The sequence below is a fragment of the Meles meles genome, chromosome 2 (assembly GCF_922984935.1).
Source record: "Meles meles chromosome 2, mMelMel3.1 paternal haplotype, whole genome shotgun sequence".
Classification (NCBI taxonomy): Eukaryota; Metazoa; Chordata; class Mammalia; order Carnivora; family Mustelidae; genus Meles; species Meles meles.
In genome coordinates this window covers 84,091,421-84,116,128 of record NC_060067.1, presented here as the reverse complement: position 1 = coordinate 84,116,128, position 24,708 = coordinate 84,091,421, and the positions used below count along the sequence as shown (strand labels likewise).

The following is a 24,708-nucleotide window of genomic DNA, read 5'->3' as shown; positions in this document are numbered from 1 at the left end:
TTTTTTTCACCAAAAGACACCATGAGAGAGTGAAAAGGCAAATTCCTTCTTCCACAGAGTGTAAAAATACATTTTCAACATTTTATAAAGAGGTCTCATAAATCAGTAAGAGAAAGAAATCTGCAGAAAAATGAGTAATAGAATTGGGGGCATCTGGGTAGCTCAGTCAGTAAAGCCTCTGCCTTTGGCTCAGGGTCCCGGGATGGAGCCCTGCATTCGGCTCCCTGCTCAGTGGGGAGCTTTTTTCTCCTTCTCCCTGCCCACCCCCATTTGTACTGTCTCTGTATCTTTCTCTCTCTCAAATAAATAAACTCTTTTAAAAAAATGAGTATGAGTAATAGAATTGAATAATCCAAATAAAATATATTAAATGTTCTTAGAAGTATTAAGTAATCAGAAAGATGCAAATTAAAACCATAATGTGATTACATATAGATCTACCAGAGTGGCTATATATTTAAAGTTTTGAATTTTTATTTTGAGATATTGAGTTCCAGGATGTTGGAAATATGGTACAGAGAGGTCCAGTGTATGCTTCACCCAGTTCCCTCCAAAGTTTATATCTTACATAATTGAAGCACAATATTAAAGCCAGGATATTGACATTTCTTACCACAGATGTGTGTGTCTAATTTTTTTTTAAAGATTTTATTATTTGAGAGAGAGAGACAGAGTGAGAGAGATCACAAGCAGGGAGGAGAGGGAGAAGCAGGCTCCCTTCTAGCAAGCAGGGAGCCTGATGTGGGCTTGATTCCAGGACCCCGGGATCATGACCTAAGCCTAAGGCAGATGCTTAACTGAGCCACCCAAGTGCCTCATGTGTGTCTAGTTTTATGTTACTTTATCACATGTGTAGATGCATGTAACTACCATCACAGTCAAGACACTGAACTATTTTATCACCACATGGCTCTCCCTTGAGCTGTGTAAGACTCATATTCATGGGTCTCTCCTCCATTGTTCCTAACCTCTGGTCACCACTAATCTGTTCTCCAACCCTATAATTTTGTCATTTGGCTAATGTTCTATAAATAGAATCAAAGAGCATGTGAAGCATGTGACCTTTGAGATTGATGTATTTTTAAAAGATTTTATTTTTAAATTTTATTTTTTCAGTGTTCCCGGATTCATTGTTTATGCATCACACCCAGTGCTCCATGCAATCCATGCCCTCCTTAATATCCACCACCAGGCTCACCCACCCCCTGACCCCTCTGCTCCAAAACCCTCAGTTTGTTTCTCAGAGTCCACAGTCTCTCATGCTTCATCTCCTCCACCAATTTACCCCAATTCACCTTTTCTTTCTTTCTCCTAATGTCCTCAGTGTTATTCTTTATGCTCCACAAGTAAGTGAAACCATATGATAATTGACTTTCTCTGCTTAATTTACTTCACTCAGCATAATCTTCTCCAATCCTGTCCATGTTGAGAGAGAGAAGAGAGAGTGCAACCAGAGGGAGGGGCAGAGGGAGAAGCAGACTCCCTGCCAAGTAGGGAGCCTGATGCGGGACTCCATCACAGTACCCTGGGATCATGACCTGAGCTGAAGCAGACGCTCAACTGAGCTACTCAGGCGCCCTGAGATTGATTTTTTTTTTCCATTTTATTTATTTTTTCAGCGTAACAGTATTCATTCTTTTTGCACAACACCCAGTGCTCCATGCAAAACGTGCCCTCCCCATTACCCACCACCTGTTCCCCCAACCTCCCACCCCTGACCCTTCAAAATCCTCAGGTTGTTTTTCAGAGTCCATAGTCTCTTATGGTTCGCCTCCCCTTCCAAATTTTTTTTTTTTAATAAACATATAATGTATTTTTATCCCCAGGGGTACAGACCTGGCGATTCACAGAGATTGATATTTTTTAATCATTAATGCTCTTGAGGTCCATCAGGTTGTTGTGTAGGTATATCCATAGTTTGGTCCTTTTTAGAATGACTACGTATTTTTTTAAACTGACAATACCAAATGTTGGTGAGGATGTAGAGCAATATATACTGCTAGTGGGAATAGAAATAGGTACAACCACTGTGAAAACATTATTTGGCATTTTGTATGAAAGTTGAAGCATATCACCCTTTTCAACAATTCCAATTCTAGTGAACATTCAATAAAATGTGTTCTTTGGGGTGCCTGGGTACCTCAGTCAGTTGAGCATCCTGACTCTTCGTTTTAGCTCAGGTCATGATCTCTGGGTCATGAGATCAAGTCCCACATCAGCACCAGAGTCTGCCTGAAGTTCTCCCTCTCCCTCATCCCTCTTTGGATGTTGTTCTGTAATGGGTCATGGACCCATTCACACTGAGTGATGTAGGTGTGATATAGGGTTTAATGGCAGAAACTTAACAAAAAGTAGTAGAGCGCAGGGAATCTCTCAAACTCCTTTTTTATTTCACAGCTTAGTCCAGGCATCAATGGTCCTCATGTACCATGGCCAAATGACCTTACATTAAAGACTGGCCTCTACTTTGTAATCCTCTCTAATATGTAGGTCAGGGCAGAGAACATCTAAATAACAGTCGTTAGAAAGGGGAAGCTTCAGCAGCCCAAGAGGCAGCCCAAGATGGCCTGTTCTTCCTTCAAGCTCAAAACACTCAGACCTACTAAGCCTTCTTGCTTCTAACCTTATAAATGGGGGTTGGAAATGAACCTCCAGGGCCATCTAGATTTATTTTTCATCACATGTTTCCTATTACTAGAAAATGAAGTGAAAACTTCTTGGCCTGGTATAAAGGTCTTCTCATAGCTTTCTCACATTTCCATATCAGGCCTTTTTGCCACTGATTCTATATAGATTTTCTCTTTAACTGAATTATTTTCTAATAAATGATTCTTTATTCTAAGCTTCTCATCTGAATTTCTCATTATTATCCATCTCTTCTGTAATGCTTCCCTGATGATCTCAATTCTTATACCAAATATTACCATTTTTCATATGCTGCCTAATATTACTAATTTTTCTGTGTACCCTTCTTTTTTTCCATCTAACTTGTAAATTTCTTAAAGGTAGGGAACATACATTATTAGATTACTTTGTAACCTCTATAATACCCTAGTGAACTTGTGTGTAAATACTCAACAAATAATGAATGATTTAGAATATGTGCTCTTATAATGTATTTTAATTATGTAATATTCATAATATTTTGGGGGGTCTCTGTGCCTCTTTTAGAGTCTAAACATTAATTGTTAATAAGTATAATGCTAGATTCTTTATTAGGACATTTTTTCTGTTGTAGTTAAACTCAGTTTTTGAGATTGGTAACAATTATTGTTTGTTGGTCACTCTCCTAGCCAGTTGAGTAATTAGATTCCTCCATTCTACTTCAGCAAGAAGTTGAGAACTTTAAGAAGCTAAATCTCATTAGTAAAGAGCAGTTTGAAAACCTAACACCTGAACTTCCTTTTGAGCCAAATCAAGAAGCTCGTGTAGCACCTTCACAGTCCAGGCAAGGTATGTAAATCTGCTTTTGTGTGTAATAGTTTCTGAAGAGTATTAAAGCACTTCTAAATTGTTTTCTAAGTTTGCTGCTTTTCTATCTGTGGAAAACGTTTAGGTATCTGGAAAAAGACTAGAATTTTAAAACTCAGCTGTTACTTATCCTTTGGCAAACTTCAAAACATTTTAGAGACTTGTACAGACAGTAAATTTGGTAAGTCAGCCTCACAGTATAATCCCAGCTTAACTTCTGTTGAACAGGCAGGTGATCACATAGTGATGTAGGAGTCATCTGTTGTAACACCACATCACGCTCAAACCCAAATGCTTACTGAAAAGCAAGCAGGATTGGTTGGTTCTTTATGTGTCTCATTTGATTTTGAGGTTGCTGGAAATGTTTCTCTTTTTGAAATGAAATTTTTCACTGACTTGCTGATTCCCTAAAATATACAACTAACATCATTCTTTTGTCCTAAGGCCTTAGCTTAGTGTGAACATATAAATACATTTGGGAGATACATAAATTGAATCTGACATTTTCAGGCACGTGTAAGTGGTTTTGTTATAGTTTTTCATGAAGGTAGGTTAAAGAAAAACTTTTAATTTGGAAAGCTGCAAATATATGCCAAAATAAAACAAATTGTGTAATGTAATGAAACCCCCATGCATCCATTTGCTACTAATTTCATAAACAATTTTGTTTCATCTTAGCTCCACTCATTGTCTTTACTCCCACTAGATAATTTTGAAGCAAACTTCTGATTATTGTTAATATTTTTACATTCCTACATATTTATGTATGTGTCCTTAAAAAGAACTCTTTTAAACACATAAATAACATATACCATTATCACAGCTAAAATTAATATTAATGCCTTAATATCAAATATCTAGTTAGTACTCACTTTTCCTCAATTATCACTTAAAAAAATTGGGATCCATTTGAATTTGAACATCCCAAGATTGATATGTCTTTTTTAATCTATAGGTTCAAAGTAATTTCTTTCCTTGCAACTTATTGTTGAAGGAACTGGGTTGCCCTGTAGAATGTCTCACATTCTGGGTTTTGCTGATTGCATCACCTCAGTTTCATTCAGTCTGTTTTCTGGTCCTGAATTTTCTCTAACTATTATTTTGATATAGAGGCTTCATCAGATTGAGGCTTAAATTTTTGTGAGAATATGTCATAGGTAATTATTGAATATTTCTACCAAGAGGCACATAATGCTCAGTTGTCTCTCTCATTGTGGCCTTAATAGCCATTGATAATCATTGCTTGGAGCTTTTATGTCACAAGGGGCTACAAAGTGGTGATAATTATGTTTTTATCATTGCTTCTTAAATTTAGTAGAGTACTTCCATAAAGAGAAATTCCCCCAATTGGCTATTTGTTTACCCTCAGATAGAGTTCTTACAGAATCGAGAATAAGAGCTCAATTTTTTCTCTTTGTTCACTAGTTTTCAAAGTAATGAGCTGGTTCCCTAATATCTTTCACTGATTACCAATGACATTTAGTTTTTATGTTCATTTTAAATTATCCTTATGGTTTCATAAATGTATTAGATGTGTTTCACTGTATTGTAGTTAATTTTTTTTAAAGATTTTATTTGAGAGAAAGGGAGAGAGCACAAGCAGGGGTGGAGGAAGAACAAAGGAAGAAAGAGAAGCAGACTCCTCATTTAGCAGGGAGCCAACATGGGGCTTGATTCCGGAACCCCTAGATAATAACTTGAGCTGCGGGGAGATGCTTCACCGACTGAGCCACCCAGGTGTCCCTGTTGTAGTTATTGATCCTTTCGCCATTCATCAGTTTATTGGCTTTTAGCTCCAAGTCCATCTTTCATTGCTTTCTTCTGTGATAGGTGGAGTTGGGTTATTTAACTGTTTTGTTTGCCAGCAGGCATGATAAAAGTTTTGTCAGTACTTGAGTTGTTACTGAGTTGTTTATTGTTTCTAGGTTTTTTTTTGACTGAAAGAGTTTAGAGATTTTCTTTTTAAAGAAAAATACTCTAGGAGAACCTGGGTGGCTCAGTTGGTTGAGCATCTGCCTTTTGCCTGGGTTGTGATCTCGGGGTAGTAGGATCAAGCCCCATCTCCCTTTTACCTCTGTTCATGCTCTCTCTTGCTATCTCTCTTTCTCTCTCAAGTAAATAAATAAAATATTTTTAAAAAAGAGGAAAGTACATTATAAACTCATGTTGATATTTTCTGTTCAACTTTAGGATTAAAGGTTTTAATTTTAATTTGTTTGATTTTGTATTTGTATTGCTTTTTCTTACATGAAAAGAAAATCTTTGTTCCTAACCACAGCAGCAGGATTATTTACTTATTTATCCTTTGATAAAATAGTTTTAGAATAATAACATTAAATACTACTATTACGATGAATACTGAAAGGTTACTTCTTTTAAATCTCTTTAAACTTTTATTTTTTTATTTGAGAGAGAGAGTGAGCAAGAGAGCACAAGCTTGGGGTAGGGACAGAGGGAGAGGAAGAAACGGACTTCCTGCCAAAAAAAAATTTTTTTTAAGCATTCTAAGAGTATTCCACTAAGTATGCTCAGGCTAATTACAAGATTTTTTTGCCTTGTTTAATCTGAGTACATTAAAATTGATCATTTATGCTCCTCAGTACATTGTGGAGAGAATGGAAGTCCCAAATTAGGAGAAGAATTTTCTAGTGCATAAAAGTAATAAATTGATATCATAAAAATCTAAAACTTTAAAAATCAACATGAAAAAATGATAACATCAACAGAAAAAATAGTAAATGAAACATTAATTGGAAATTCATACAGAGAAAAACTGAATGGCCAGTAAATTTGCAAAGATGCTCTCATCTTTACTTTGTTGCATTTGCCAATTGAAATCACAGTGACATATCCTATTATAACCCAACAGTTTCACTGTAAGAGATATTCTTGTAAATGTTTACCAAAAGACCACTTACAGTAACATTGTTCATAATAGAAAAAAACAAGTGAAAATTTTAAAATGCCCATTTATAGTTCACTATATTGTAAGATGTGCTATATTCATATAAAGGGAAAATATATAGCAGTGCAAATGAAAGAACTAAAGCTACATGTGACAAAATGGGTTAATCTTAAAAATAGAAGATGTATAAAATAAGCTAGACACAAAGGACTTCACTCAATTTAATAGCATATAAAACATAAAATTCATGGTACATGCATAGCACATGGGAACCATGAACAGCAAGGGGAATTGTTAATATAAAAATTTAATATGATTATTTACTCCTGAGAGAAGGGGAGAATCCCATTTGGAAGGTCTGCCTATAGGCTTGCCTGCATCTGGAATTTATGTGTTGTTCTAATTGGTGAGTATGTGGGTATCAACTTTGTGTTTGCCTTCCTAGGTGAAGTAAGCTCTTTAAGTTAAATCTCAGTTATTTGCACAGGGCTTTTTTTTTTTTTTTTAAATAAAGTACTCTTGAAAGCTTGAATTTCTTCCATAGTTAATTTCTTGTTCTCAGTTTAATTCTTCTCTATTTTTAAATTTATATACATATTTATAAATCTTTATTAGTGTGCTACAACTTCCAATTTAAAAAAAATAGGAACAAAAAATTAGCAAAAATTAAGAAGATAGAGTCAATCCAGTATTTCTATGATAAAAAAAATGTTGAATACCTCCATTCCTGATTAAAATGCTTCAAAGTATAGGGATAAAGGGAATATTCCTCAACTTAATAAAATCTATCTATGAAAAACCCACAGCAAATATCATTCTCAATGAGGAAAAGCTGACCGCTATCCCTTTGAGATCAGGAACATGACAAGGATGCCCACTCTTGCCACTGTTGTTCAACATAGTTCTAGAAGTCCTAGCAATAGCAATCAGACAACAAAAAGAAATAAAAGGTATCAGATTGGCAAAGAAGAAGTCAAACTCGCTCTCTCCACAGATTACATGGTACCCAAAAGACTCCACCCCTAAACTACTAGAACTCATACAACAGTTCAGTAATGTGGCAGACTACAAAATCAATGTATAAAAATCAGTTGCTTTCTTATATACTGACAATGAAAATATAGAAAGGGAAATTAGAGAATCAGTTCCATTTACTACAGCACCAAGAACCAGGAGATACCTGGGAATAAACCTAACCAAAGAGGTAAACGATCTGTACTCAAGGAACCACAGAAAACTCATGAAAGAAACTGAAGAAGACACAAAAAGATGGAAAAGCATTCCATGTTCATGGATCAGAAGAATAAACATTGTCAAAATGTCTATACTGCCTAGAGCCATCTATACTTTCAATGCCATCCCAATCAAAATTCCACTGGCATTTTTCAAAGTGCTGGAACAAACAATCCTAAATTTGTATGGAACCAGAAGAGAACCCGAATTGCTAAGGAAATGTTGAAAAGGAAAACAAAACTGGGACACCACGTTGCCTGATTTCAAGCTTTACTAGAAAGCTGTGATCACCAAGACAGCCTGGTACTGGCACAAAAACAGACATAGACCAGTGGAACAGAGTAGAGAGCCCAGATATGGACCCGCAACTCTGTGGTCAAATAATCTTCGACAAAGCAGGAAAAATAGACAGTGGAAAAAAAAGACAGTTTCTTCAATAAATGGTGCTGGGAAAATAGGACAGCTATGTGTAGAAGAATGAAGCTTGACCATTCTCTTACACCATACACAAAGATAAACTTGAAATGGATAAAAGACTTCAATGTGAGGCACAAATCTATCAAAATCCTAGAGGAGAACATAGGCAATAACCTCTTCAACATTGGCCACAGCAGCCTCTTTTAAGACATGTCTCCAAAGGCAAAGGAAACAAAAGCAAAAATGAACTTTTGGGACTTCATCAAGATCAAAAGCCTCTGCACAGCAAAGGAAACAGTCAGCAAAACAAAGAGGCAACCCACGGAATGGGAGAAGATATTCGCGAATGACACTACAGACAAAGGGCTGCTATCCAAGAACTATAAAGAACACTTCCAACTCAACGCACACAAAACAGATAATCACATCAAAAAATGGACAGAAGACATGAACAGACACTTCTCCAAAGAAGACATACAAATGGCTAACAGACACATGGAAAAATGTTCATTAGTCATCAGGGAGATTCAAATAAAAACCACATTGAGATACCACCTTACACCAGTTAGAATGGCCAAAATTAATAAGACAGTAAACAACAAGTGTTGGAGAGGACATGGAGAAAGGGGAACCCCTTACCCTATTGGTGGGAATGCAAGTTGGTGCAGCCACTTTGGAAAACTGTGGAGATTGCTTAAGAAATTAAAAATAGAGTTACCCTATGACCCTGCAATTGCACTACTGGGTATTTACCCCAAAGATACACATATAGTGAGAAGAAGACCATCTGCACCTCAATGTTCATAGCAGCAATGGCCACAGTCACCAACCTGTGAAGAGCCAAGATACCCTTCAACAGATGAATGGATAAAGATATGGTCCATATATATAATGGAATATTATGCCTCCATCAGAAAGGATGAATACCCACTTTTGTATCAACGTGAACAGGAGGAGATTATGCTGAGTGAAATAAGTCAAGCAGAGGAGTCAAGTATCATATGGTTTCACTTACTTGTGGAGCATAAGGAATAACACGGAGGACATTGGGAGAAGGTGAGGAGAAGGGTGTTGGGGAAAATCCCAGGGGTAGACGAACCATGAGAGACTGCACACTCTGAGAAACAAACTGAAGGTTTTGGAGAGGAAGGGGGTGGGGGGTTGGGTAGGCTGGTGGTGGATATTAAGGAGGGCACGTATTGCATGGAGCACAAGGTATGATGCATAAACAATGAATCTTGGAACACTGAAAAAATAAACACTGAAAAAAAATGTTGAATAGATTAACTTTCAGTTTGAAAAACAATTATGGATGATTTAAAGAAAAATCAGCTCTCTGCTGAATAAAGTATACCAAAAGATTGAAAGGTTAAAAGTGAGGGTGGGGAAGGGTGCCTGGGTGGCTCAGTTGGTTGAGTGTGGACTCTTGATTTTGGCTCAGGTCTCATGACCTCAGTATTATGCTTCCTGCGGAACAGGACTCTGGGATCATGACCTGAGCTGAAGGCAGACACTTAACAACTGAGCCATCCAGGCGCCCTTCTTTTTATTTTTTAACTTATTTTATGTTTTTAATTTTTTAAAACATTTTATATATTTATTTAACAAGAGCATGGTTTGAGAGAGAGAGAGAGAGAACAAGCAGGGGGAGCAATAGGCAGAGGGAGAGGGAGAAGTAGACTCCCTGCTGAACAAGGAACTCAGTCTGGGGCTTAATCCCAGGACCCTGAGATCATGCCCAAAGGCAGATGCTTAACCAACTTAGCCACCCAGGTGCCCCTATTTTTAATTTTTTATTGAGGTATATAGTCAATTGTTTTCTTATTGAGCTTTGAGAGTTCTATATTCTAGATACAAGTTAGGGTGTACATATTTTGTTAGCCATATCTGTGTTTTATGGTTTGGTGCTATTGTAAATGGTGCTTTAAAATCTTTAGTTTCCAATTGTTTATTGCTATTATGTAGAAATATGATTGATTTTCCTATCTTATCCTTTGTGATGTTAATTTTATGTGTCAACTGGATCAGAAGTTGCCCAAATATTTGGTTAAACAATATTTCTGGGTTTACCAGTGAGGCTGCTTCTGGATGAAATTAGTATTTTAATTGGCTTAGTTAAGTAGATTTCCTTCCCCAATGTGGGTAGGAGTCATCCAACCCATTAACGGCCTGAATAGAACATTTTAAGAACTGAACAAAAACTGGTTGGAAGAGGACGATACCAGAGCAGAAGTAGTCAGGAGCACTCCATGGACAGGAATTCAGGGAAAGACTTTTATGGAGAAATGGCAGAAACAAAGTAAAGAAATTATGCACTGGCTATAGCTTATAGCCTGGTTTGCTGTTTGTGATTGGTTTTCCTTATGTTTCAATTTCATAACCTTAGGTATTTACAGTCTCAGATTTTGGTTTGCTTACGTAAGCCAACATGGCATTAGGCCACCTGCGTCCAGTGGCCTCATTGTTTAATTAATTTACAATTTTTTGTTGTGTGGCTTTCAGGGAAGACCCCTGAATATCTGAATGGAAGTTTCCAATCAGAGGGTAACTGATCAATAGTAGTCTTAAATGACTTTTTGTTAACTCTCATCAGATTTTGAAATATTAGTCTGTATGTTATAAAAAAATTCAATATTTATGAAAACTGAATGCAAGTTTGAGGAAAAATTATGCTTTGTGTAGTTTGCAGGCTATGTTTGCAGGCATAAATCTGTATTGGTCTGGTAAAGAGTATTTTCTTCCTACTTTACTACACGTGTGATATTATCATTCTACATTGAAAGTGGGAATAATCAAGATTCATGAAGGGTTTGGCAAGTAACTCAGCTTTGCTAACTGCAGGAATAATAAAATAAAATATTAAGAAAGAAAGTGGAGGGGCACCTGGGTGCCTTAGTCAGTTGGCCTCTGCCTTCAGCTCCAATCATAGTCCCAGGGTCCTGGAATTGAGCCCCACATTGGGCTCCCTGCTTGGCAGGAAGCCTGCTTCTCCTTCTCCCTCTCCCCCTGCTTCTTGATGTGTGTCTCTCTCTGTCAAATAAATAAAATCTTAAAAAAGCAAGCAAGCAAGTAAGCAAGAAAGAAAGGATACGGGTGCTTGGGTGGCTCAGTCAGTTCAGTGCCCAACTCTTGATTTCATTCAGGTCACGATCTCAGGATCATGAGATCGAGCCCCGCCTTGGCTCTGTGTTAGGTGCACAGTCTGCTTCGGATCCTCCCTCACTCTCTTTCTGCCCCTCCTTCTGCTTGCAAACACGCTCTCTAATTAAATAACTAAATTTCTTTTTTTTAAAAAAAGAGAGTGTATAAATACAGAGAGCCCAACTGATATAAGGCCTTGAATATCCAATAAAGGTATCCATGTGGGTATGTGAGCCAATTATCATTGGCTCTGTCACACTCCCATCTCTTCCTTCTACTTCCTCTGCTACTTTCTCTCTCCAGGTTTACAGAAACTACATCCCTCTTTCTCCAAAGTTCTATCTGGCCAATTTTCAGAGTGGTTGACACTCACAGGAACCCACTTTAAAATCCTGAATTCAGCTAATTAACATATAAAGCATTATTTGTTTCCAGGGTACAGGTCTATGATTCATCAGTCTTATATAATATCCAGTACTCATTATTTTTTTAAAAGATTTTATTTATTTGACAGAGAACGAGATCACAAGTAGGCAGAGAGGCAGGCAGAGAGAGGGGGAAACAGGCTCCCCGTTAAGCAGAGAGCCCGATGCGGGGCTCAATTCCAGGACCCCGAGACCATGACCTGAGCTGAAGGCAGAGGCTTAACCCACTGAGCCACCCAGGTGCCCCTATCCAGTACTCATTATAACATATACACTCCCTAGTATCCATCACCCAGCCACCCCATCCTTCCACCACCCTTCCCTCTAGCAACCCTCAGTTTGTTTCCTTTGATTATAGTCTCTTATGGTTTGTCTCCCTCTCTGGTTTCCTCTTATTTCATTTTTCTTCTCTTCCCCTATGGTCCTCTGCCTTGTTTCTTTAACTCCACATATGAATGAGATCATATGATAATTGTCTTTCTCTGATTGACTTATTTCACTTAGCATAATACTTTTTATTTCTGTCCACATCCTTGTAAGTGGCAATATTTCATTTTTATGGCTGTGTAATATTCCATTGTATATGTATACCACATCTTCTTTATCCATTCATGTGTTGATGGACATCTAGGCTCTTCCCATAATTTGGCTATTGTGGACATTGCTGCTATAAACATTGGGGTGCAGGTGCCCCCTTGGATCACTACATTTGTATCTTTGGGATAAAGAGCCAGTAGTGCAATTTCTGGGTCAGAGGGTAGCTCTATTTTCAACTTTTTAAGGAACCTCTGTCTTGTTTTCTGGAGTGACTGCACCAGCTTGCATTCCCCTTCTGGCAACTTTTAATATTTTCTCTTTATCCCTTGTGGTAAGCAATTTAATTATGATCATCTTGGTATAATTTTCTTCATGTTCCTGTGCTTGAGGCTTTATTTTTGGATACATGTGTGTATATATTTTTAATCAAATTTGGAAAAAAATTTCAGCCATTATTTTAAATTAACGTTTTACACTTTGTTTTTAAGAAGATTTTATTCATTTATTTGAGAGAGAGAGAGAGAGATGAGAGAGCACCCACAGAGGGAGAAGCAGACTCCCTGTGGGGCTGGGATCAATGACCCGAGCTGAAAGCAGACACTTAACTGAGTCACCTGGGTACCCCAACATTTTACATTGTAAAAACTTATTTTTTTCTGTACTTCTTTTCTGTTTCCTTTTCAATTACAAGAACTCAATTACATGTATATTAGGCTACTTGAAGTTGTTCCATGCCTCCCTAATGCTCTCTCTCTCTTTTTTTTTCTTCCCCAGTTTATTTTTCTCTCTGTTTTATTTGGGTTATTTCTATTCCTATGTCTTCATCAGTCTTTTCCAATCTCTAATATATTTTTATATTCATTCAGTGCATTTTTAATCTCAGCTTTTATGTTTTTCTTCTCTAGAAGTTTAGTTATTATCATCTTTATCTCTTTTTGATATGTTTATACATTCCTCTGCCTTACTGAATATATGAAATATAGTTGTAATGACTTCTTTTGTAAGCAAAGTGTAAATCCAGTATTTGGATTTATATCTGACTGCTCTGATACAGTGAGTACATGATAAATCAAAACTGACTTGCCATGGCCTAATCTGTCCACACCTTTACTTACATGTGGTCTGTGGCTATGTTACAATGGCAGGATTGAGTAGTTTCATCAGCGACTTTATAACCTGAAAAGCCAAAATAGATACTGTCTTTCCTTTACAGAAAACACTTGTTTAGTCCTGCTTCAAAGGCATTTTATTTTGAAAAGAAAACTAAATTGCCAGTCCTCGTGTAGCATTTTTTTTTACTGTCAATCTTCATTGAACACCAACAGCATTATATTATTCTGGTTTTATAAAGGCAGTTTCTACCTATAAAGACAATGAGGGCTAAGGACAAGGTTCAGATGGTTCAGGTATGCAGCTGTCCCAAGATTTGATTAGGCAGTCATAAAATTTGGAATATCTTAAGCAGAAGAATAGTTAGCATACCCCTTCCTCTATTGGTTGTTAAACTTCAGCAAGTATCACATTCTCCTAGAAGGCTTGTTAAAGCAAATTAAAAACTCCATACCCAGAGTTTTTGATTTAGTAAATGGAGGTGGGACCTGAGCATATATACTTCTAATAAGTTCGCATGTCGTGCTGATGATGCTGGTTAGACCTATACTTTGAAAATCAGTACTTTATCCCAGTTCTCTAAAATCAGTCTTCTTTGATAAACTTGTAGCAGAAACTGTATGACTGACAGTCACAATTGAGGTTCCCTGAAGAGTGGTCTTTGGTTTTGTTTTTGTTATAGCTTTTTTGAGGTATGGTTTACATACCCTAAAACTAACCCATTTGTGTACTGTTTCATGACTTTCGGAGATTTTGTATAGTTGTCCAGTAACACCAGAATTCAGTTTTAGAACAGTTTATCATGCTAGAGAGCTCCCTCACGATCATTTGCAGTCAGTCTCAACACTCAATTTCAGTCTCTGAGGTTACCAGTGATCTGCTTTATGTTGGAAGTTTCATATAAATGGAACCATATGATATGTTTTCATGTATCTGGCTTTTCTCAACTAATATAGTATATTTGAAATTAATCTATGTCATTGCTTATATTGGTGCTTTACTTCTTTTTATTGCTAAGTAATATTCTATAGTGTGGACATACTACATTTTGTTTATCCAGTTGGTAGCTGATATTTTGATTTTTTCCAGTTATTGCTATTATGAAAAATGCTATTTTTGGACATTCTTGCACAAAAGATGCCCTATCATTTGATTAAGAAGGTATGATATCCAGATGATATTCATATAGCATCCTGGGCTTAAAATTGTCTAAAAAATAACTTTAATATATTTCTTGTTACCTAATGACTTGTATTTCTAATAATACAATTTTATATCTACTGTAAATATTTTACCTATTTGCAGTTATCTTAACCATTTTTTATATTTTATCTCAAAATATTACAAATTGTATAGATACACTGTAAAAATTTGTAAAATGTTTCTTTTGAGGTAACACTCTATAGATCCTAGTCTTCACAAAATTGACCTATCTGCTCTTATTCGTGGGTAAAATTTACATGTAATTAAATCAAATCAAATAAATATGAAACTTTAATTTTTAATATGGAAATGTTCAGGTAAAATCAAAAGAAGGAATGACTGTTTAATGAACCCCAAGTAATTTTCTTACCTAATTTTAACAGTTGTTAATAGTTTGACATTTTTTTTCATCTGTACCTTGTTTCCTATATGTTTTTGGTATTTCATGTTGAATCTCATTCATTCAAATAAATACCATTACTTCTGCAAGTACCTCATTTTATATCACAAACATATATACGTGCAGTTTATGTTTGGTTTTCCGTGATGTCTGGTATATATCTTTTTCAAGTTGGTTGTTTGAATCAGGAATAAAGAAACATACATTCCATTTGATCAATAGGACAATTAAGTTACTCTTAATCTGTAAACATTCCTCTTCTTTTATTTTTCCATGCCAATGACTCATTGAAAAAAATGGTTAAATTGTCAATAAGATTTCTTATGATCCAGATTTACATGTTTCTATCTTCATATCAATTAGTGTATTCCTTTATCTCCTCTATTACCTATGAATTAGGACTTAGGTATAGAATTAGTACTTAGGTATACTATAGGTATAGGTATAAAATCAATTCAGGATTTTAATTTTCTGGTGGCAAGACTTTTTCTTAGAAGGAGCTATTTACTTCCAGTTACATCATACAGTGCCTTTTAGTCTGTCTTAGTGCTGCTATTATTGATCATTGGATTTAAATGTTATTGGCCTGATCCCATTCATCATAAAGTTTCTCTTCAACTTCTTCTTCCTAAAGACTTTTTTCTTTTAGAACAGTTCTAGGGTCACAGTAAAATTAAGGGTAAGACACAAAGATTTCCCATTTTTCTCCCTGTCCTGAGCTTACATGACCATCACCCATTTGGTGAAGGATGCTGCTTCCTCGTAGCAATATCCCACATTAGAGTGGTGCATTTGTTACAACTGATGAACCTACACCAACACATCATAATAACCCAGAGTCCATAGTTTACATTAGGGTTCACTCCTGGTGTTGTACATTCTTTGGGTCTTGACAAATGTATAGTGACATGTATCCATCACTATAGTATCATACAAAGTAAAAGTCCTTTGTATTTCACCTATTCACTTTTCCCCCACCATACCTCCAACCCCTGGCAGCCATTAACCTTTCTACTGTTTCCATAGTTTTCCATTCCCAGAATATTGAATAGTTGGAATTCTACAGTATGTAGCCTTTTCACATTGGTTTCTCTCACTTAGGAATGTGCATTTAAAGTTCATCTGTGTCTTTTCATGTTTCACATGTTTTTAGGCACTGCATAATATTCCATTGTCTATGATATATACCATAGTTTGTCCATTCACCTACTGAAGGACATCTTCATTTGTCCCACGTTTTGGCAGTTATGAATAAAGGTACCTAGACATCCATGTGCAAATTTTTGTGTAGACATAACTTTTCAGTTCCTTTGAGTATGTACCAAAGAGGATGATTCCTAGATCACATAGTAAGATATGTTTAGTTTTGTATGAAACTGCCAAACTGTCTTCCGAAAGTGACCGTACCATTTTGCATTTTCACCACTAATGAATAAGAGATCCTGTTGCTTCGTATCCTTGCCAGCATTTGGTGTTGCCAGTATTCTGGATTTTGGCCATTCTCCTAGGCGTGTAGTGGTATTTGACTTTCATTTATATTTCCCTGATGACATCTGATGTGGAACATCTTTGCCTATGATTATTTGCCACATATATCACTTCTTTAATGTATCTCTTGAGATTATTAATTGTTTTGTTTTCTTATTGTTGAGTTTTAAGAGTTCTTTATATATTTTGCATAAAAGTCCTCTATCAGATGTGTCTTTTGCAAATATTTTCAGCCTGTGACTTTTCTTATTCTCTTGATAGTCATTTGTGTATCAGATTTTTTTTTTCATTTTAGTGAAGTCCACTTTATCAATTATTCCTTTCAGGCATCATATCTTTGATGTTGAATCTCTTTTCAACATTTTATTAAATGGTTTTAAGAGTTATTGGTGAAAATTCCCTAGATTTTCTATTTCATTAGAGTTGCAAAATGATCTTTATTTATTTATTTATTTTGAAAAATGATCTTTTTTTTTAAGTCATCTTTTAATTCTATCATTCCTTCTGTGTTTCTTACCTAGAATTCTATAAAGAAGAGTGTTCTTTTACCAACTCTTTCGTTACTCTGAATTTCAATTTTTCCAGGAAAGGAAGGATAAATGCTTGTTTCTTTCTCTGTGTTCAGTTTATCAATTTTTGGAACAATGAGTTTTGTGCCCTAGCAACCTACACATGTGATTAAGTTTTAAGGTACCATTATGAATTCATAGAACTTACTTATTTGACATCTTTAATCAATTTCAGTCATTATTTTTCAGAGTACTTGTTTTTGTGTTCAGAGTACTTCATTTTTGGCTGGTGGGGTCCACTGAAGTTTGCTGCTGTATCTTCATGACCTATTCTAGTTTTTGGTTTTGTGTTTTTTTTTCTTTTTTAATTTCAGTGCTTCCTGACTGAATTCAGGCTCATATTATACTTTGTGCTCCAGACTTTATTTCTTTTAGAGGACCAGATCAGTAGGAGATAGAATTTGGAAACCATAATCTGGATGTTAGGAAGCTTACTATTATTATTCCTAGATCTTTATATATTTCTTTTACAGAGGTGCTGAGTTGAACATATTTTTCAGTGTATAATCATAGTTTTATCCTTGTGATTGTATAACTTTTTTTAAAATTTTTATTTATTTGACAGACAGAGATCACAAGTAGGCAGAGAGGCAGGCAGAGAGAGAGAGGAAGGGAAGCAGGCTCCCCGCTGAGCAGAGAGCCCGATATGGGGCTCGATCGAGGGACCCTGAGATCATGACCTGAGCCAAAGGCAGAGGCTTTAACCCACTGAGCCACCCAGGCACCCCGATTGTGTAACTTTTTGATCCAAGGAAAATCTGTATTAACACAATTCAGTTTTCAATCATTTGGTGGGTGTATGTTTAACACTATTGTAGGCAGTGGTATACAAATATAAGATTGTGGCCCTTTCTTTCAGGGAACCACTGGGACTTGTTCTTACTGGCTAATGGGATAATATATAAAAAATAAATTTTAATTTAATAAATCAATAAATGAAGAAAATGCAGAGGTGACACGAAAGAAGAATTGATTAATTTTATTGGCAGAGATATTCAAGTAATGCTTCAAGTCCCCAGGGAATGTAACATCTGTGCTGGGTATTAAAGGAAGGATATGAGTTCAGTTGGGTGTAAAAAGATAAAGGAAAGGGACTTTCAGAGAGAGGAAAAAGCATATGAAAAGATATCAAGCAAGAAAACAGGATCAAGTAGGTTGCTATCTGGGGCACCAAAACTGAAGTGGTAAAAGACAGTTGAGGAGTCAAAATCAGTAAAGTCTGAATATGACACGATAAAGAGACTAGACTTCTCCTGGAGGCAGAAGAAAAACACTGATGGGTAAGTAGATACATGAAATCACCTAATTTGCTCCTCAAAAAATGTTCTGATATCATTGTTTCCTCCCATTCAGAATGGGAGGAAAAGGGGGAAGTTAGGGAAATTAGGTAATAGAGTAGGTAAGTTCACTTTTGAATTTATAGCCTTGTGTTTAGAATAGTGCTTGGCATATAGTAGGTACTTAATATTTGTTGAATGATTAACAAAAATTGAATTGATGAGCAAATTGATAATTCTGAAGAAAAACCATATAGAAACAGAAACAGAATCTGTATTCTGCTTGCTCACTTATTAGTATCTAATTACCATGATATTTTCACAAACTAATTAATTAATAAGCAAAGCAACCCAATAGAAATATGGTCAGGATTTGAATGGTAAGCTCATGATAGGGGAAATCTGAATGATGACTATACATATGAAAATAGGCTCACTAGAACCAAAGAATTATAAATACCATTTAAATCCCATGAAATAGAAAAATATTTAAACATCTAAACAAAACCCAATTTTAGCCAGGGTATTAAATTGCTGAGAGTTTTTCATGCTGCTGCTGGGAGTATAAATTGGTGAAACCATTCATTATAGAAATCACATTGGGAATCAGTAATCAGTCAGAAGATACATATGTCATTTTAGTCAACATTTCCATTTCACATATGAACCTTAGAGACATGCTCATACCTTTAAAGAAAGACATATTTAACAATGTTCACTGTAGCATCTTTGATTATAACAAAAATTTAGAAATAACATAAATATGTAGCTTCAGGAGAATGGAAATTTTAATATATTTGTATACAGCATAATCTCTTAGAGTAAAAATGAATAAACCAAAGCCATATGAATAGAATTTGAATTATCAATCTCAAAATATGACTGTAAAAGCTTGTAAAATGATACATATAGTATGATGTCATTTATCTGAAGGTAATTATACAAAATAATGTAATTACATATATGTATATAATAATAGATAAAAATACCAAATTTCAAAGCCTGGTTGTCTCTGAGGAGAAGTGAAATAGAGTTGGGAAAGGTAATATAGTAGGCTTCAGCCTATTTTTCTTTTTACAAAAGTGAGAAACAGATAGAGCAAAATTAAAATTTAATAAAGTAGGTAATGTGCAGACAGTGTTTATTTTTTATTCTTACATATTTAAATGTTTCTAGTGAAAAAGTCTTTTGAGAGTGGAAAATTTCAGAATTACTTTTGTTCTCAAGTAAAATACTTTCTTAGCATCATTTTTAAAATTTCTTTTCAGTGTAACAGAATTCATTGTTTTTGCACCACACCCAGTGCTCCATGCAATACGTGCCCTCCTTAATACCCACCATCTGGCTCCCCCAACCTCCCACCACCCTCCCTGCCCCTTCAAAACCCTCAGATTGTTTTTCAGAGTCCATAGTCTCTCATGGTTCACCTCCCCTTCCAATTTCCCTCAACTACCTTCTCCTCTCCATCTCCCTATGTCCTCCATGTTATTTGTTACTTAGCATCTATTTTTTTTTAAAGATTTTATTTATTTATTTGACACAGAGAGAGAGATCACAAGCAGGCAGAGAGAGAGACGGGGAAGCAGGCTCCCCGCTAAGCAGAGAGCCTCATGTGGCTTGATCCCAGGGTAGAGCCTCATGCGGCTTGATCCCAGGACCCTGAGATCATGACCTGAGCTGAAGACAGAGGCTTAACCTACTGAGCCAGCCAGGTGCCCCCTTTCTTAGCATCTAAATACATTTAACTACTTTTTTGCTTTGCAGGTTTGAGTGATGAATTAGCCCAGGAGCTGTTTGATGTTTCAGAAATATCTTCAGCAACAGTGGCCCATTCATTGCCCACGACAGTTCCAGATTCTCCTAGAATTTATCCTGCAAGAACACCTAAAACACCTCGAACACCTAGGTTACAAGATCCAAATAAAACACCAAGATTTTATCCTGTTGTTAAAGAACCAAAAGCTATTGATGTAAAGGTACACAAAACTACCAGGAATATAAAGGCAGCATTTTATATCCTTTAACATTCCAAAATGAGACTTTTTAGTTTCTATCATATTTTTAAAAATATATATTTTAGATTGTAAGAACTCACTTAAAAATGGTATTTTACCAGTGATGTTTTCTCAGATTAAGAATAACTTCCTTAAAATTTGTAGCGTAATTAATGTTGATCAGAAGATATAATGGATACTCACACTAAATTGTATTTCCTTTAATCCTTGGGTTGAATCCTAGCAAAGGACCTTCTCTGTTAAGTTTTGTAACTTGTATGTGAGATGTTTAAGTTTTGTGACTTCATGTGATTTCATAATGTGTCATCCACAGTATGAAAATGTTTGAGCTAGTTTACAGTCAGAGGGTTTTAGTTTACTTGTGAAGTTCACACTACTGAAATAATTGCAATGTTTGACTTCTTTTTCTTTAGAGTCCAAGAAAGAGAAAAACAAGACATAGTACAAATCCCCCTCTAGAGTGTCATGTTGGTTGGGTAATGGATTCCAGAGATCATGGGCCAAGAACATCTTCTGTCAGGTACTGTATTTGTCAAACATTGCTTTGTTTTTGATTTTAAGTTTGTTGAAAATAGTTACTAATTAGACATTTGGAATATTTAAAAATTTGTGTTAGCAAAGTATGGAACAATGAAACTAGTTTTTCAAAAGAAGCAGAAGAAAAGGAAATAAATGGGACAATTTTCCAATAAATACATTAAGGAATAATTGAATGGGACAATTTTTTTTCTCATTTAAACTCGTTTCCACAAATGTGTACTCTTAGATAAGAAAATATTTAAGTTTATGAAAGATTCCAGATTCTCAGTGGCATAGTGGGGTCTTAGTGAATTAATGTGCTAAACAAACTACTCAAACTATAAAAAGAATATGGAAATAAAATTCCTTGTTATTTTGAAGTTTTTCCTTTTGGGGGAAAATAACTTAGATTAGTAGTAAGTGGTTTTTCTTTTAGCTTTATTTTTATTTTTTATTTATTTATTTATTTTAAAGATTTTATTTATTTATTTGACACAGAGAGATCACAAGTAGGCAGAGAGGCAGGCAGAGAGAAAGAGGAGGAAGCAGGCTCCCCGCGGAGCAGAGAGCCCGACGCGGGGCTCGATCCCAGGACCCTGAGATCATGACCTGAGCCGAAGGCAGCGGCTTAACCCACTGAGCCACCCAGGCGCCCCTAGCTTTATTTTTTTTTAAGACTTATTTATTTCAGAAGAGATGATAGAGCAAACCTTTGATAGTGCCAGTTGTGCAATATAACATGGTATGTTTTATCTTATACAGTGGATGCAGAGGTGATTTGCTGCTAATTGCTGTGTGTTTCTTGTAAACTTCTGTTTGTGTAGATATTTTCAGAATAATTATCTGACCAACTTTCTAAATGAAGATTTAACTTAGGAAAAAGTATGCTTTAGTTACTAGAAGGGAAGGATTATATAGTTTCATTCAAAGAAAAGCTAGTGAATTTATCACGATCTGAAAATCTCCACCTCTGTCTTTCCAGTGATATTTATTTGGTACTTTTACATTTTGTTCTCATTAGATATATTGTCCATAGAATATAGAATGTGTATATGTTTTTTGCACACCTATTGTATACTTAGGGTTATTGTGTTCTAAGTGATTTTGAGAGTTTATTTTCCAGAGTATTTTTTTTTTAAGATTTTTATTTATTAGAGAGAGAGAGAAAGCACGAGCAGGGGAAAAGACAGAGAGAGAAGCAGACTTCCCATTGAGCAGGGAGCCCAACAACGTAGGGCTGGATCCCAGGACCCTGGGATCATGACCTGAGCTGAAGTCAGATGCTTAACCAACTGAGCCACCTAGGCACCCCTCCAGTGTGGGTTTTTTTTTTTTTTTTTTTTTTAATCAGAGCAGTATATTTAGAGATCAACAAATAATGGTGAAATATTTTAGTCAATACCATTTAGTTTAGTTAGAACACTTAATGGAACGTTTAGTTAGGAATATGTCCTTACAATTCATTTTTTATTATGTTATATCTTTCGTTATTAATAATTCATCTATATAGAGATTTATTCATTCCCAGGCACCACTCCATGTTCCTCCACAAGTAAAGTGTATCAGGAAATCAGGGGCTTAATATTGTGTTGGACACTTTCCTCGGCACTGAGTATATAGCAGGGAACAAGATAATTACAGACCCTGCCTTTCTGGAGCTTAATTCAGGGGTGACAGACAAGTATTTATAAAAATGATTGTATATTTTTTTAAATTGACCTACTTTTTAGAGTAGTTCTAGGTTCACAGCAGAAATTGAGTGGAAGGTACTGAGAGTTTCCTTAGATACCCTGCATTCCCTGCCTTCCACACACAGCCTCACCCCACTATCAACATTCATATCTTTAGATCATCTACCTTAATGTAATTATGGATATGGTTGGATTTAAATCTGCCATTTTAATTTTATTTTTTTAAAATTTTATATTCTACTTTTTTCATCTCTTCTTTGTTCTTTTTTCTTCCATCTTTTGGGTTGGCTGAGTTTTTATAATAATTCTATTTTATCTCTACCATTGGCTTCTCAGTTATATCTCTTATTTTTTACTGGTCTTCTACTGTTCATAATATACATTTCAACTTAGTCTACTTTCAAATAATATTATACCACTACATGTATAGCATAAGAATCTTAATACCATAAAGTTCCATTTCCTCCCATCCTCTGTGATATAGTTTTATTATTACTTTTCTTTAGACAGTTATCTTTTAAAAACATGAGAAATTTTTATTTTATCTATCATCTATCTATCTATCTATCTATCTATCTATCTATCTATCTATTTGTAGAGTTTTTATTTGAGAGAGAGAGAGAGTGCATTGGGAAGGGTGAGGAGGAAGATGCAGACTCCCCTCTGAGCAGGAAGCTAGATGATCAGATGATCCCTGGGCTCAGTCCCAGAAGCCTGAGACCATGTCCTGAACTGAAAGTAGACATTTAAGTGACTGAGCCACCCAGGCGCCCCAATGTGAGAAATTTTTCAAACATTTGCTCTCATTTTTACCATTTGTAATGCTCTTTATTTCTTAAAAATTTCTCATTGTACAGGTCTGTTAGGAGTGGATTCTATCTACTTTTGTTTATCAGGAGAAGTTTGTCTTTTTCTATTTTGAAAGATATTCTTATTGAGTATAAAATTCTTTGATGGATCTAGGTATGGGTATGGTTATATATGTATATATGTGTGTGACACACAAGGTATTTATCCTGCTTGTGGTTCTCTGAAGTTATTGGATTCATTGTTTGTTGTCTTTTATTCAGTTAGGAAAATTTTTGTCTCTTATCTCTTCAAGTATTTTTTGCCCTGTGTTCTTGTTCCCACTTCTGGGATCCAATTACATATATATTAGATCATTTGTTAATATCTCACAGCTCTTAGATGATCTGATCTTTTTTTTTTTCTACTTTTTCTCTTTGTAATTCATGTTGGATAATTTTGATTAACCCTTGTTCATTTTTAGTTGTATCCAGTCTCCTGATAAGCTCATCACAGAAATTTTCCATTTCTGATAATTGTGCTTTATGTATTTTGTATTACCATTTGACTTCTTATTAATAGTTCTCTTTTTCCTGCTGAAGTTTTTTATCATGCATGTTCTCCTTTCCATGAATTCCTTCAATGTATTAATCTAATCATAGTTATTTTAAAGTCCATTGTGTGATCATGCCAATAGGTGGGTCATCTGATGTATATATCCTTCTGTTTGTTTTAGGATTTGTTTTGCATTATTTTTTGATTAAAAATTTAAATTTTCTTGTTAGTTTGTGTCTGTCTTATAAATTTTTATTGAATGCTAGATTCATGCTCTTAGACTTATTTTATGCCTCTAATATCTCCAAATCTCAAGCTGAGTAAACTCTCATCGCTTTCCATTTTATTTGTTCCTAATCTGCAGAATTTGGCTAAAATAAATCCTAGGCTGACTGATATGAATACAGTTTCATATACTCCAGTTATACTTATATCCCCACTAGAGTACTATAAATATTATTTTCTCCTATGATTTTTTTTAAACATTTATTTATTTATTTATTTGACAGATGGAGATCACAAGTAGGCAAAGAGGCAGGCAGAGGGGGGGGAGGGGAAGCAGGCTCCCTGCTGAGCAGTGAGCCCGATGTGGGGCTCGATCCCAGGACCCTGGGATCATGAACTGAGCCGAAGGCAGAGGCTTCAACCCACTGAGCCACCCAGGCGCCCCTCTCCTATGATTTTTAAAAATATTTTATTTATTCATTTGACAGAGGGAGACCACAAGTAGGCAGAGCAACAGGCAGAGAGAGAGGGGTAATTGGCTCCCTGCTGACCAGAGAGCCTGATGTTGTGGGGCTCGATCCCGGGACCCCCGAGATCACGACCTGAGCCAAAGTAGAGGCTTAACCCACTGAGCCACCCAGGCACCCCTCCTATGATTTTTAAGTAACATTTTCTTTTCTTTACATACTGTAAGAGTATAGTATGTAATACACATGACATACAAAGTATGTGTTAATTAAC

General features: G+C 35.7%; 1 protein-coding gene across 8 annotated transcripts in view; it reads left to right on the top strand.

The window, feature by feature from the left end:
• LARP1B (La ribonucleoprotein 1B) overlaps nucleotides 1–24,708 on the top strand; it is a 143,527-nt gene that overhangs the window by 82,326 nt on the left and 36,493 nt on the right. For all 8 annotated transcript variants that reach the window (XR_006816468.1, XM_045991221.1, XM_045991211.1 and 5 more), the window contains 3 exons: nucleotides 3,330–3,453; nucleotides 19,941–20,152; nucleotides 20,605–20,711. Coding sequence is in view for 7 of the 8 variants with exons in the window: in XM_045991221.1 (XP_045847177.1) it covers nucleotides 3,330–3,453; nucleotides 19,941–20,152; nucleotides 20,605–20,711 (443 nt within the window). In the remaining variant the exon portion in view is untranslated. The remainder of the gene's footprint in view (nucleotides 1–3,329; nucleotides 3,454–19,940; nucleotides 20,153–20,604; nucleotides 20,712–24,708) is intronic.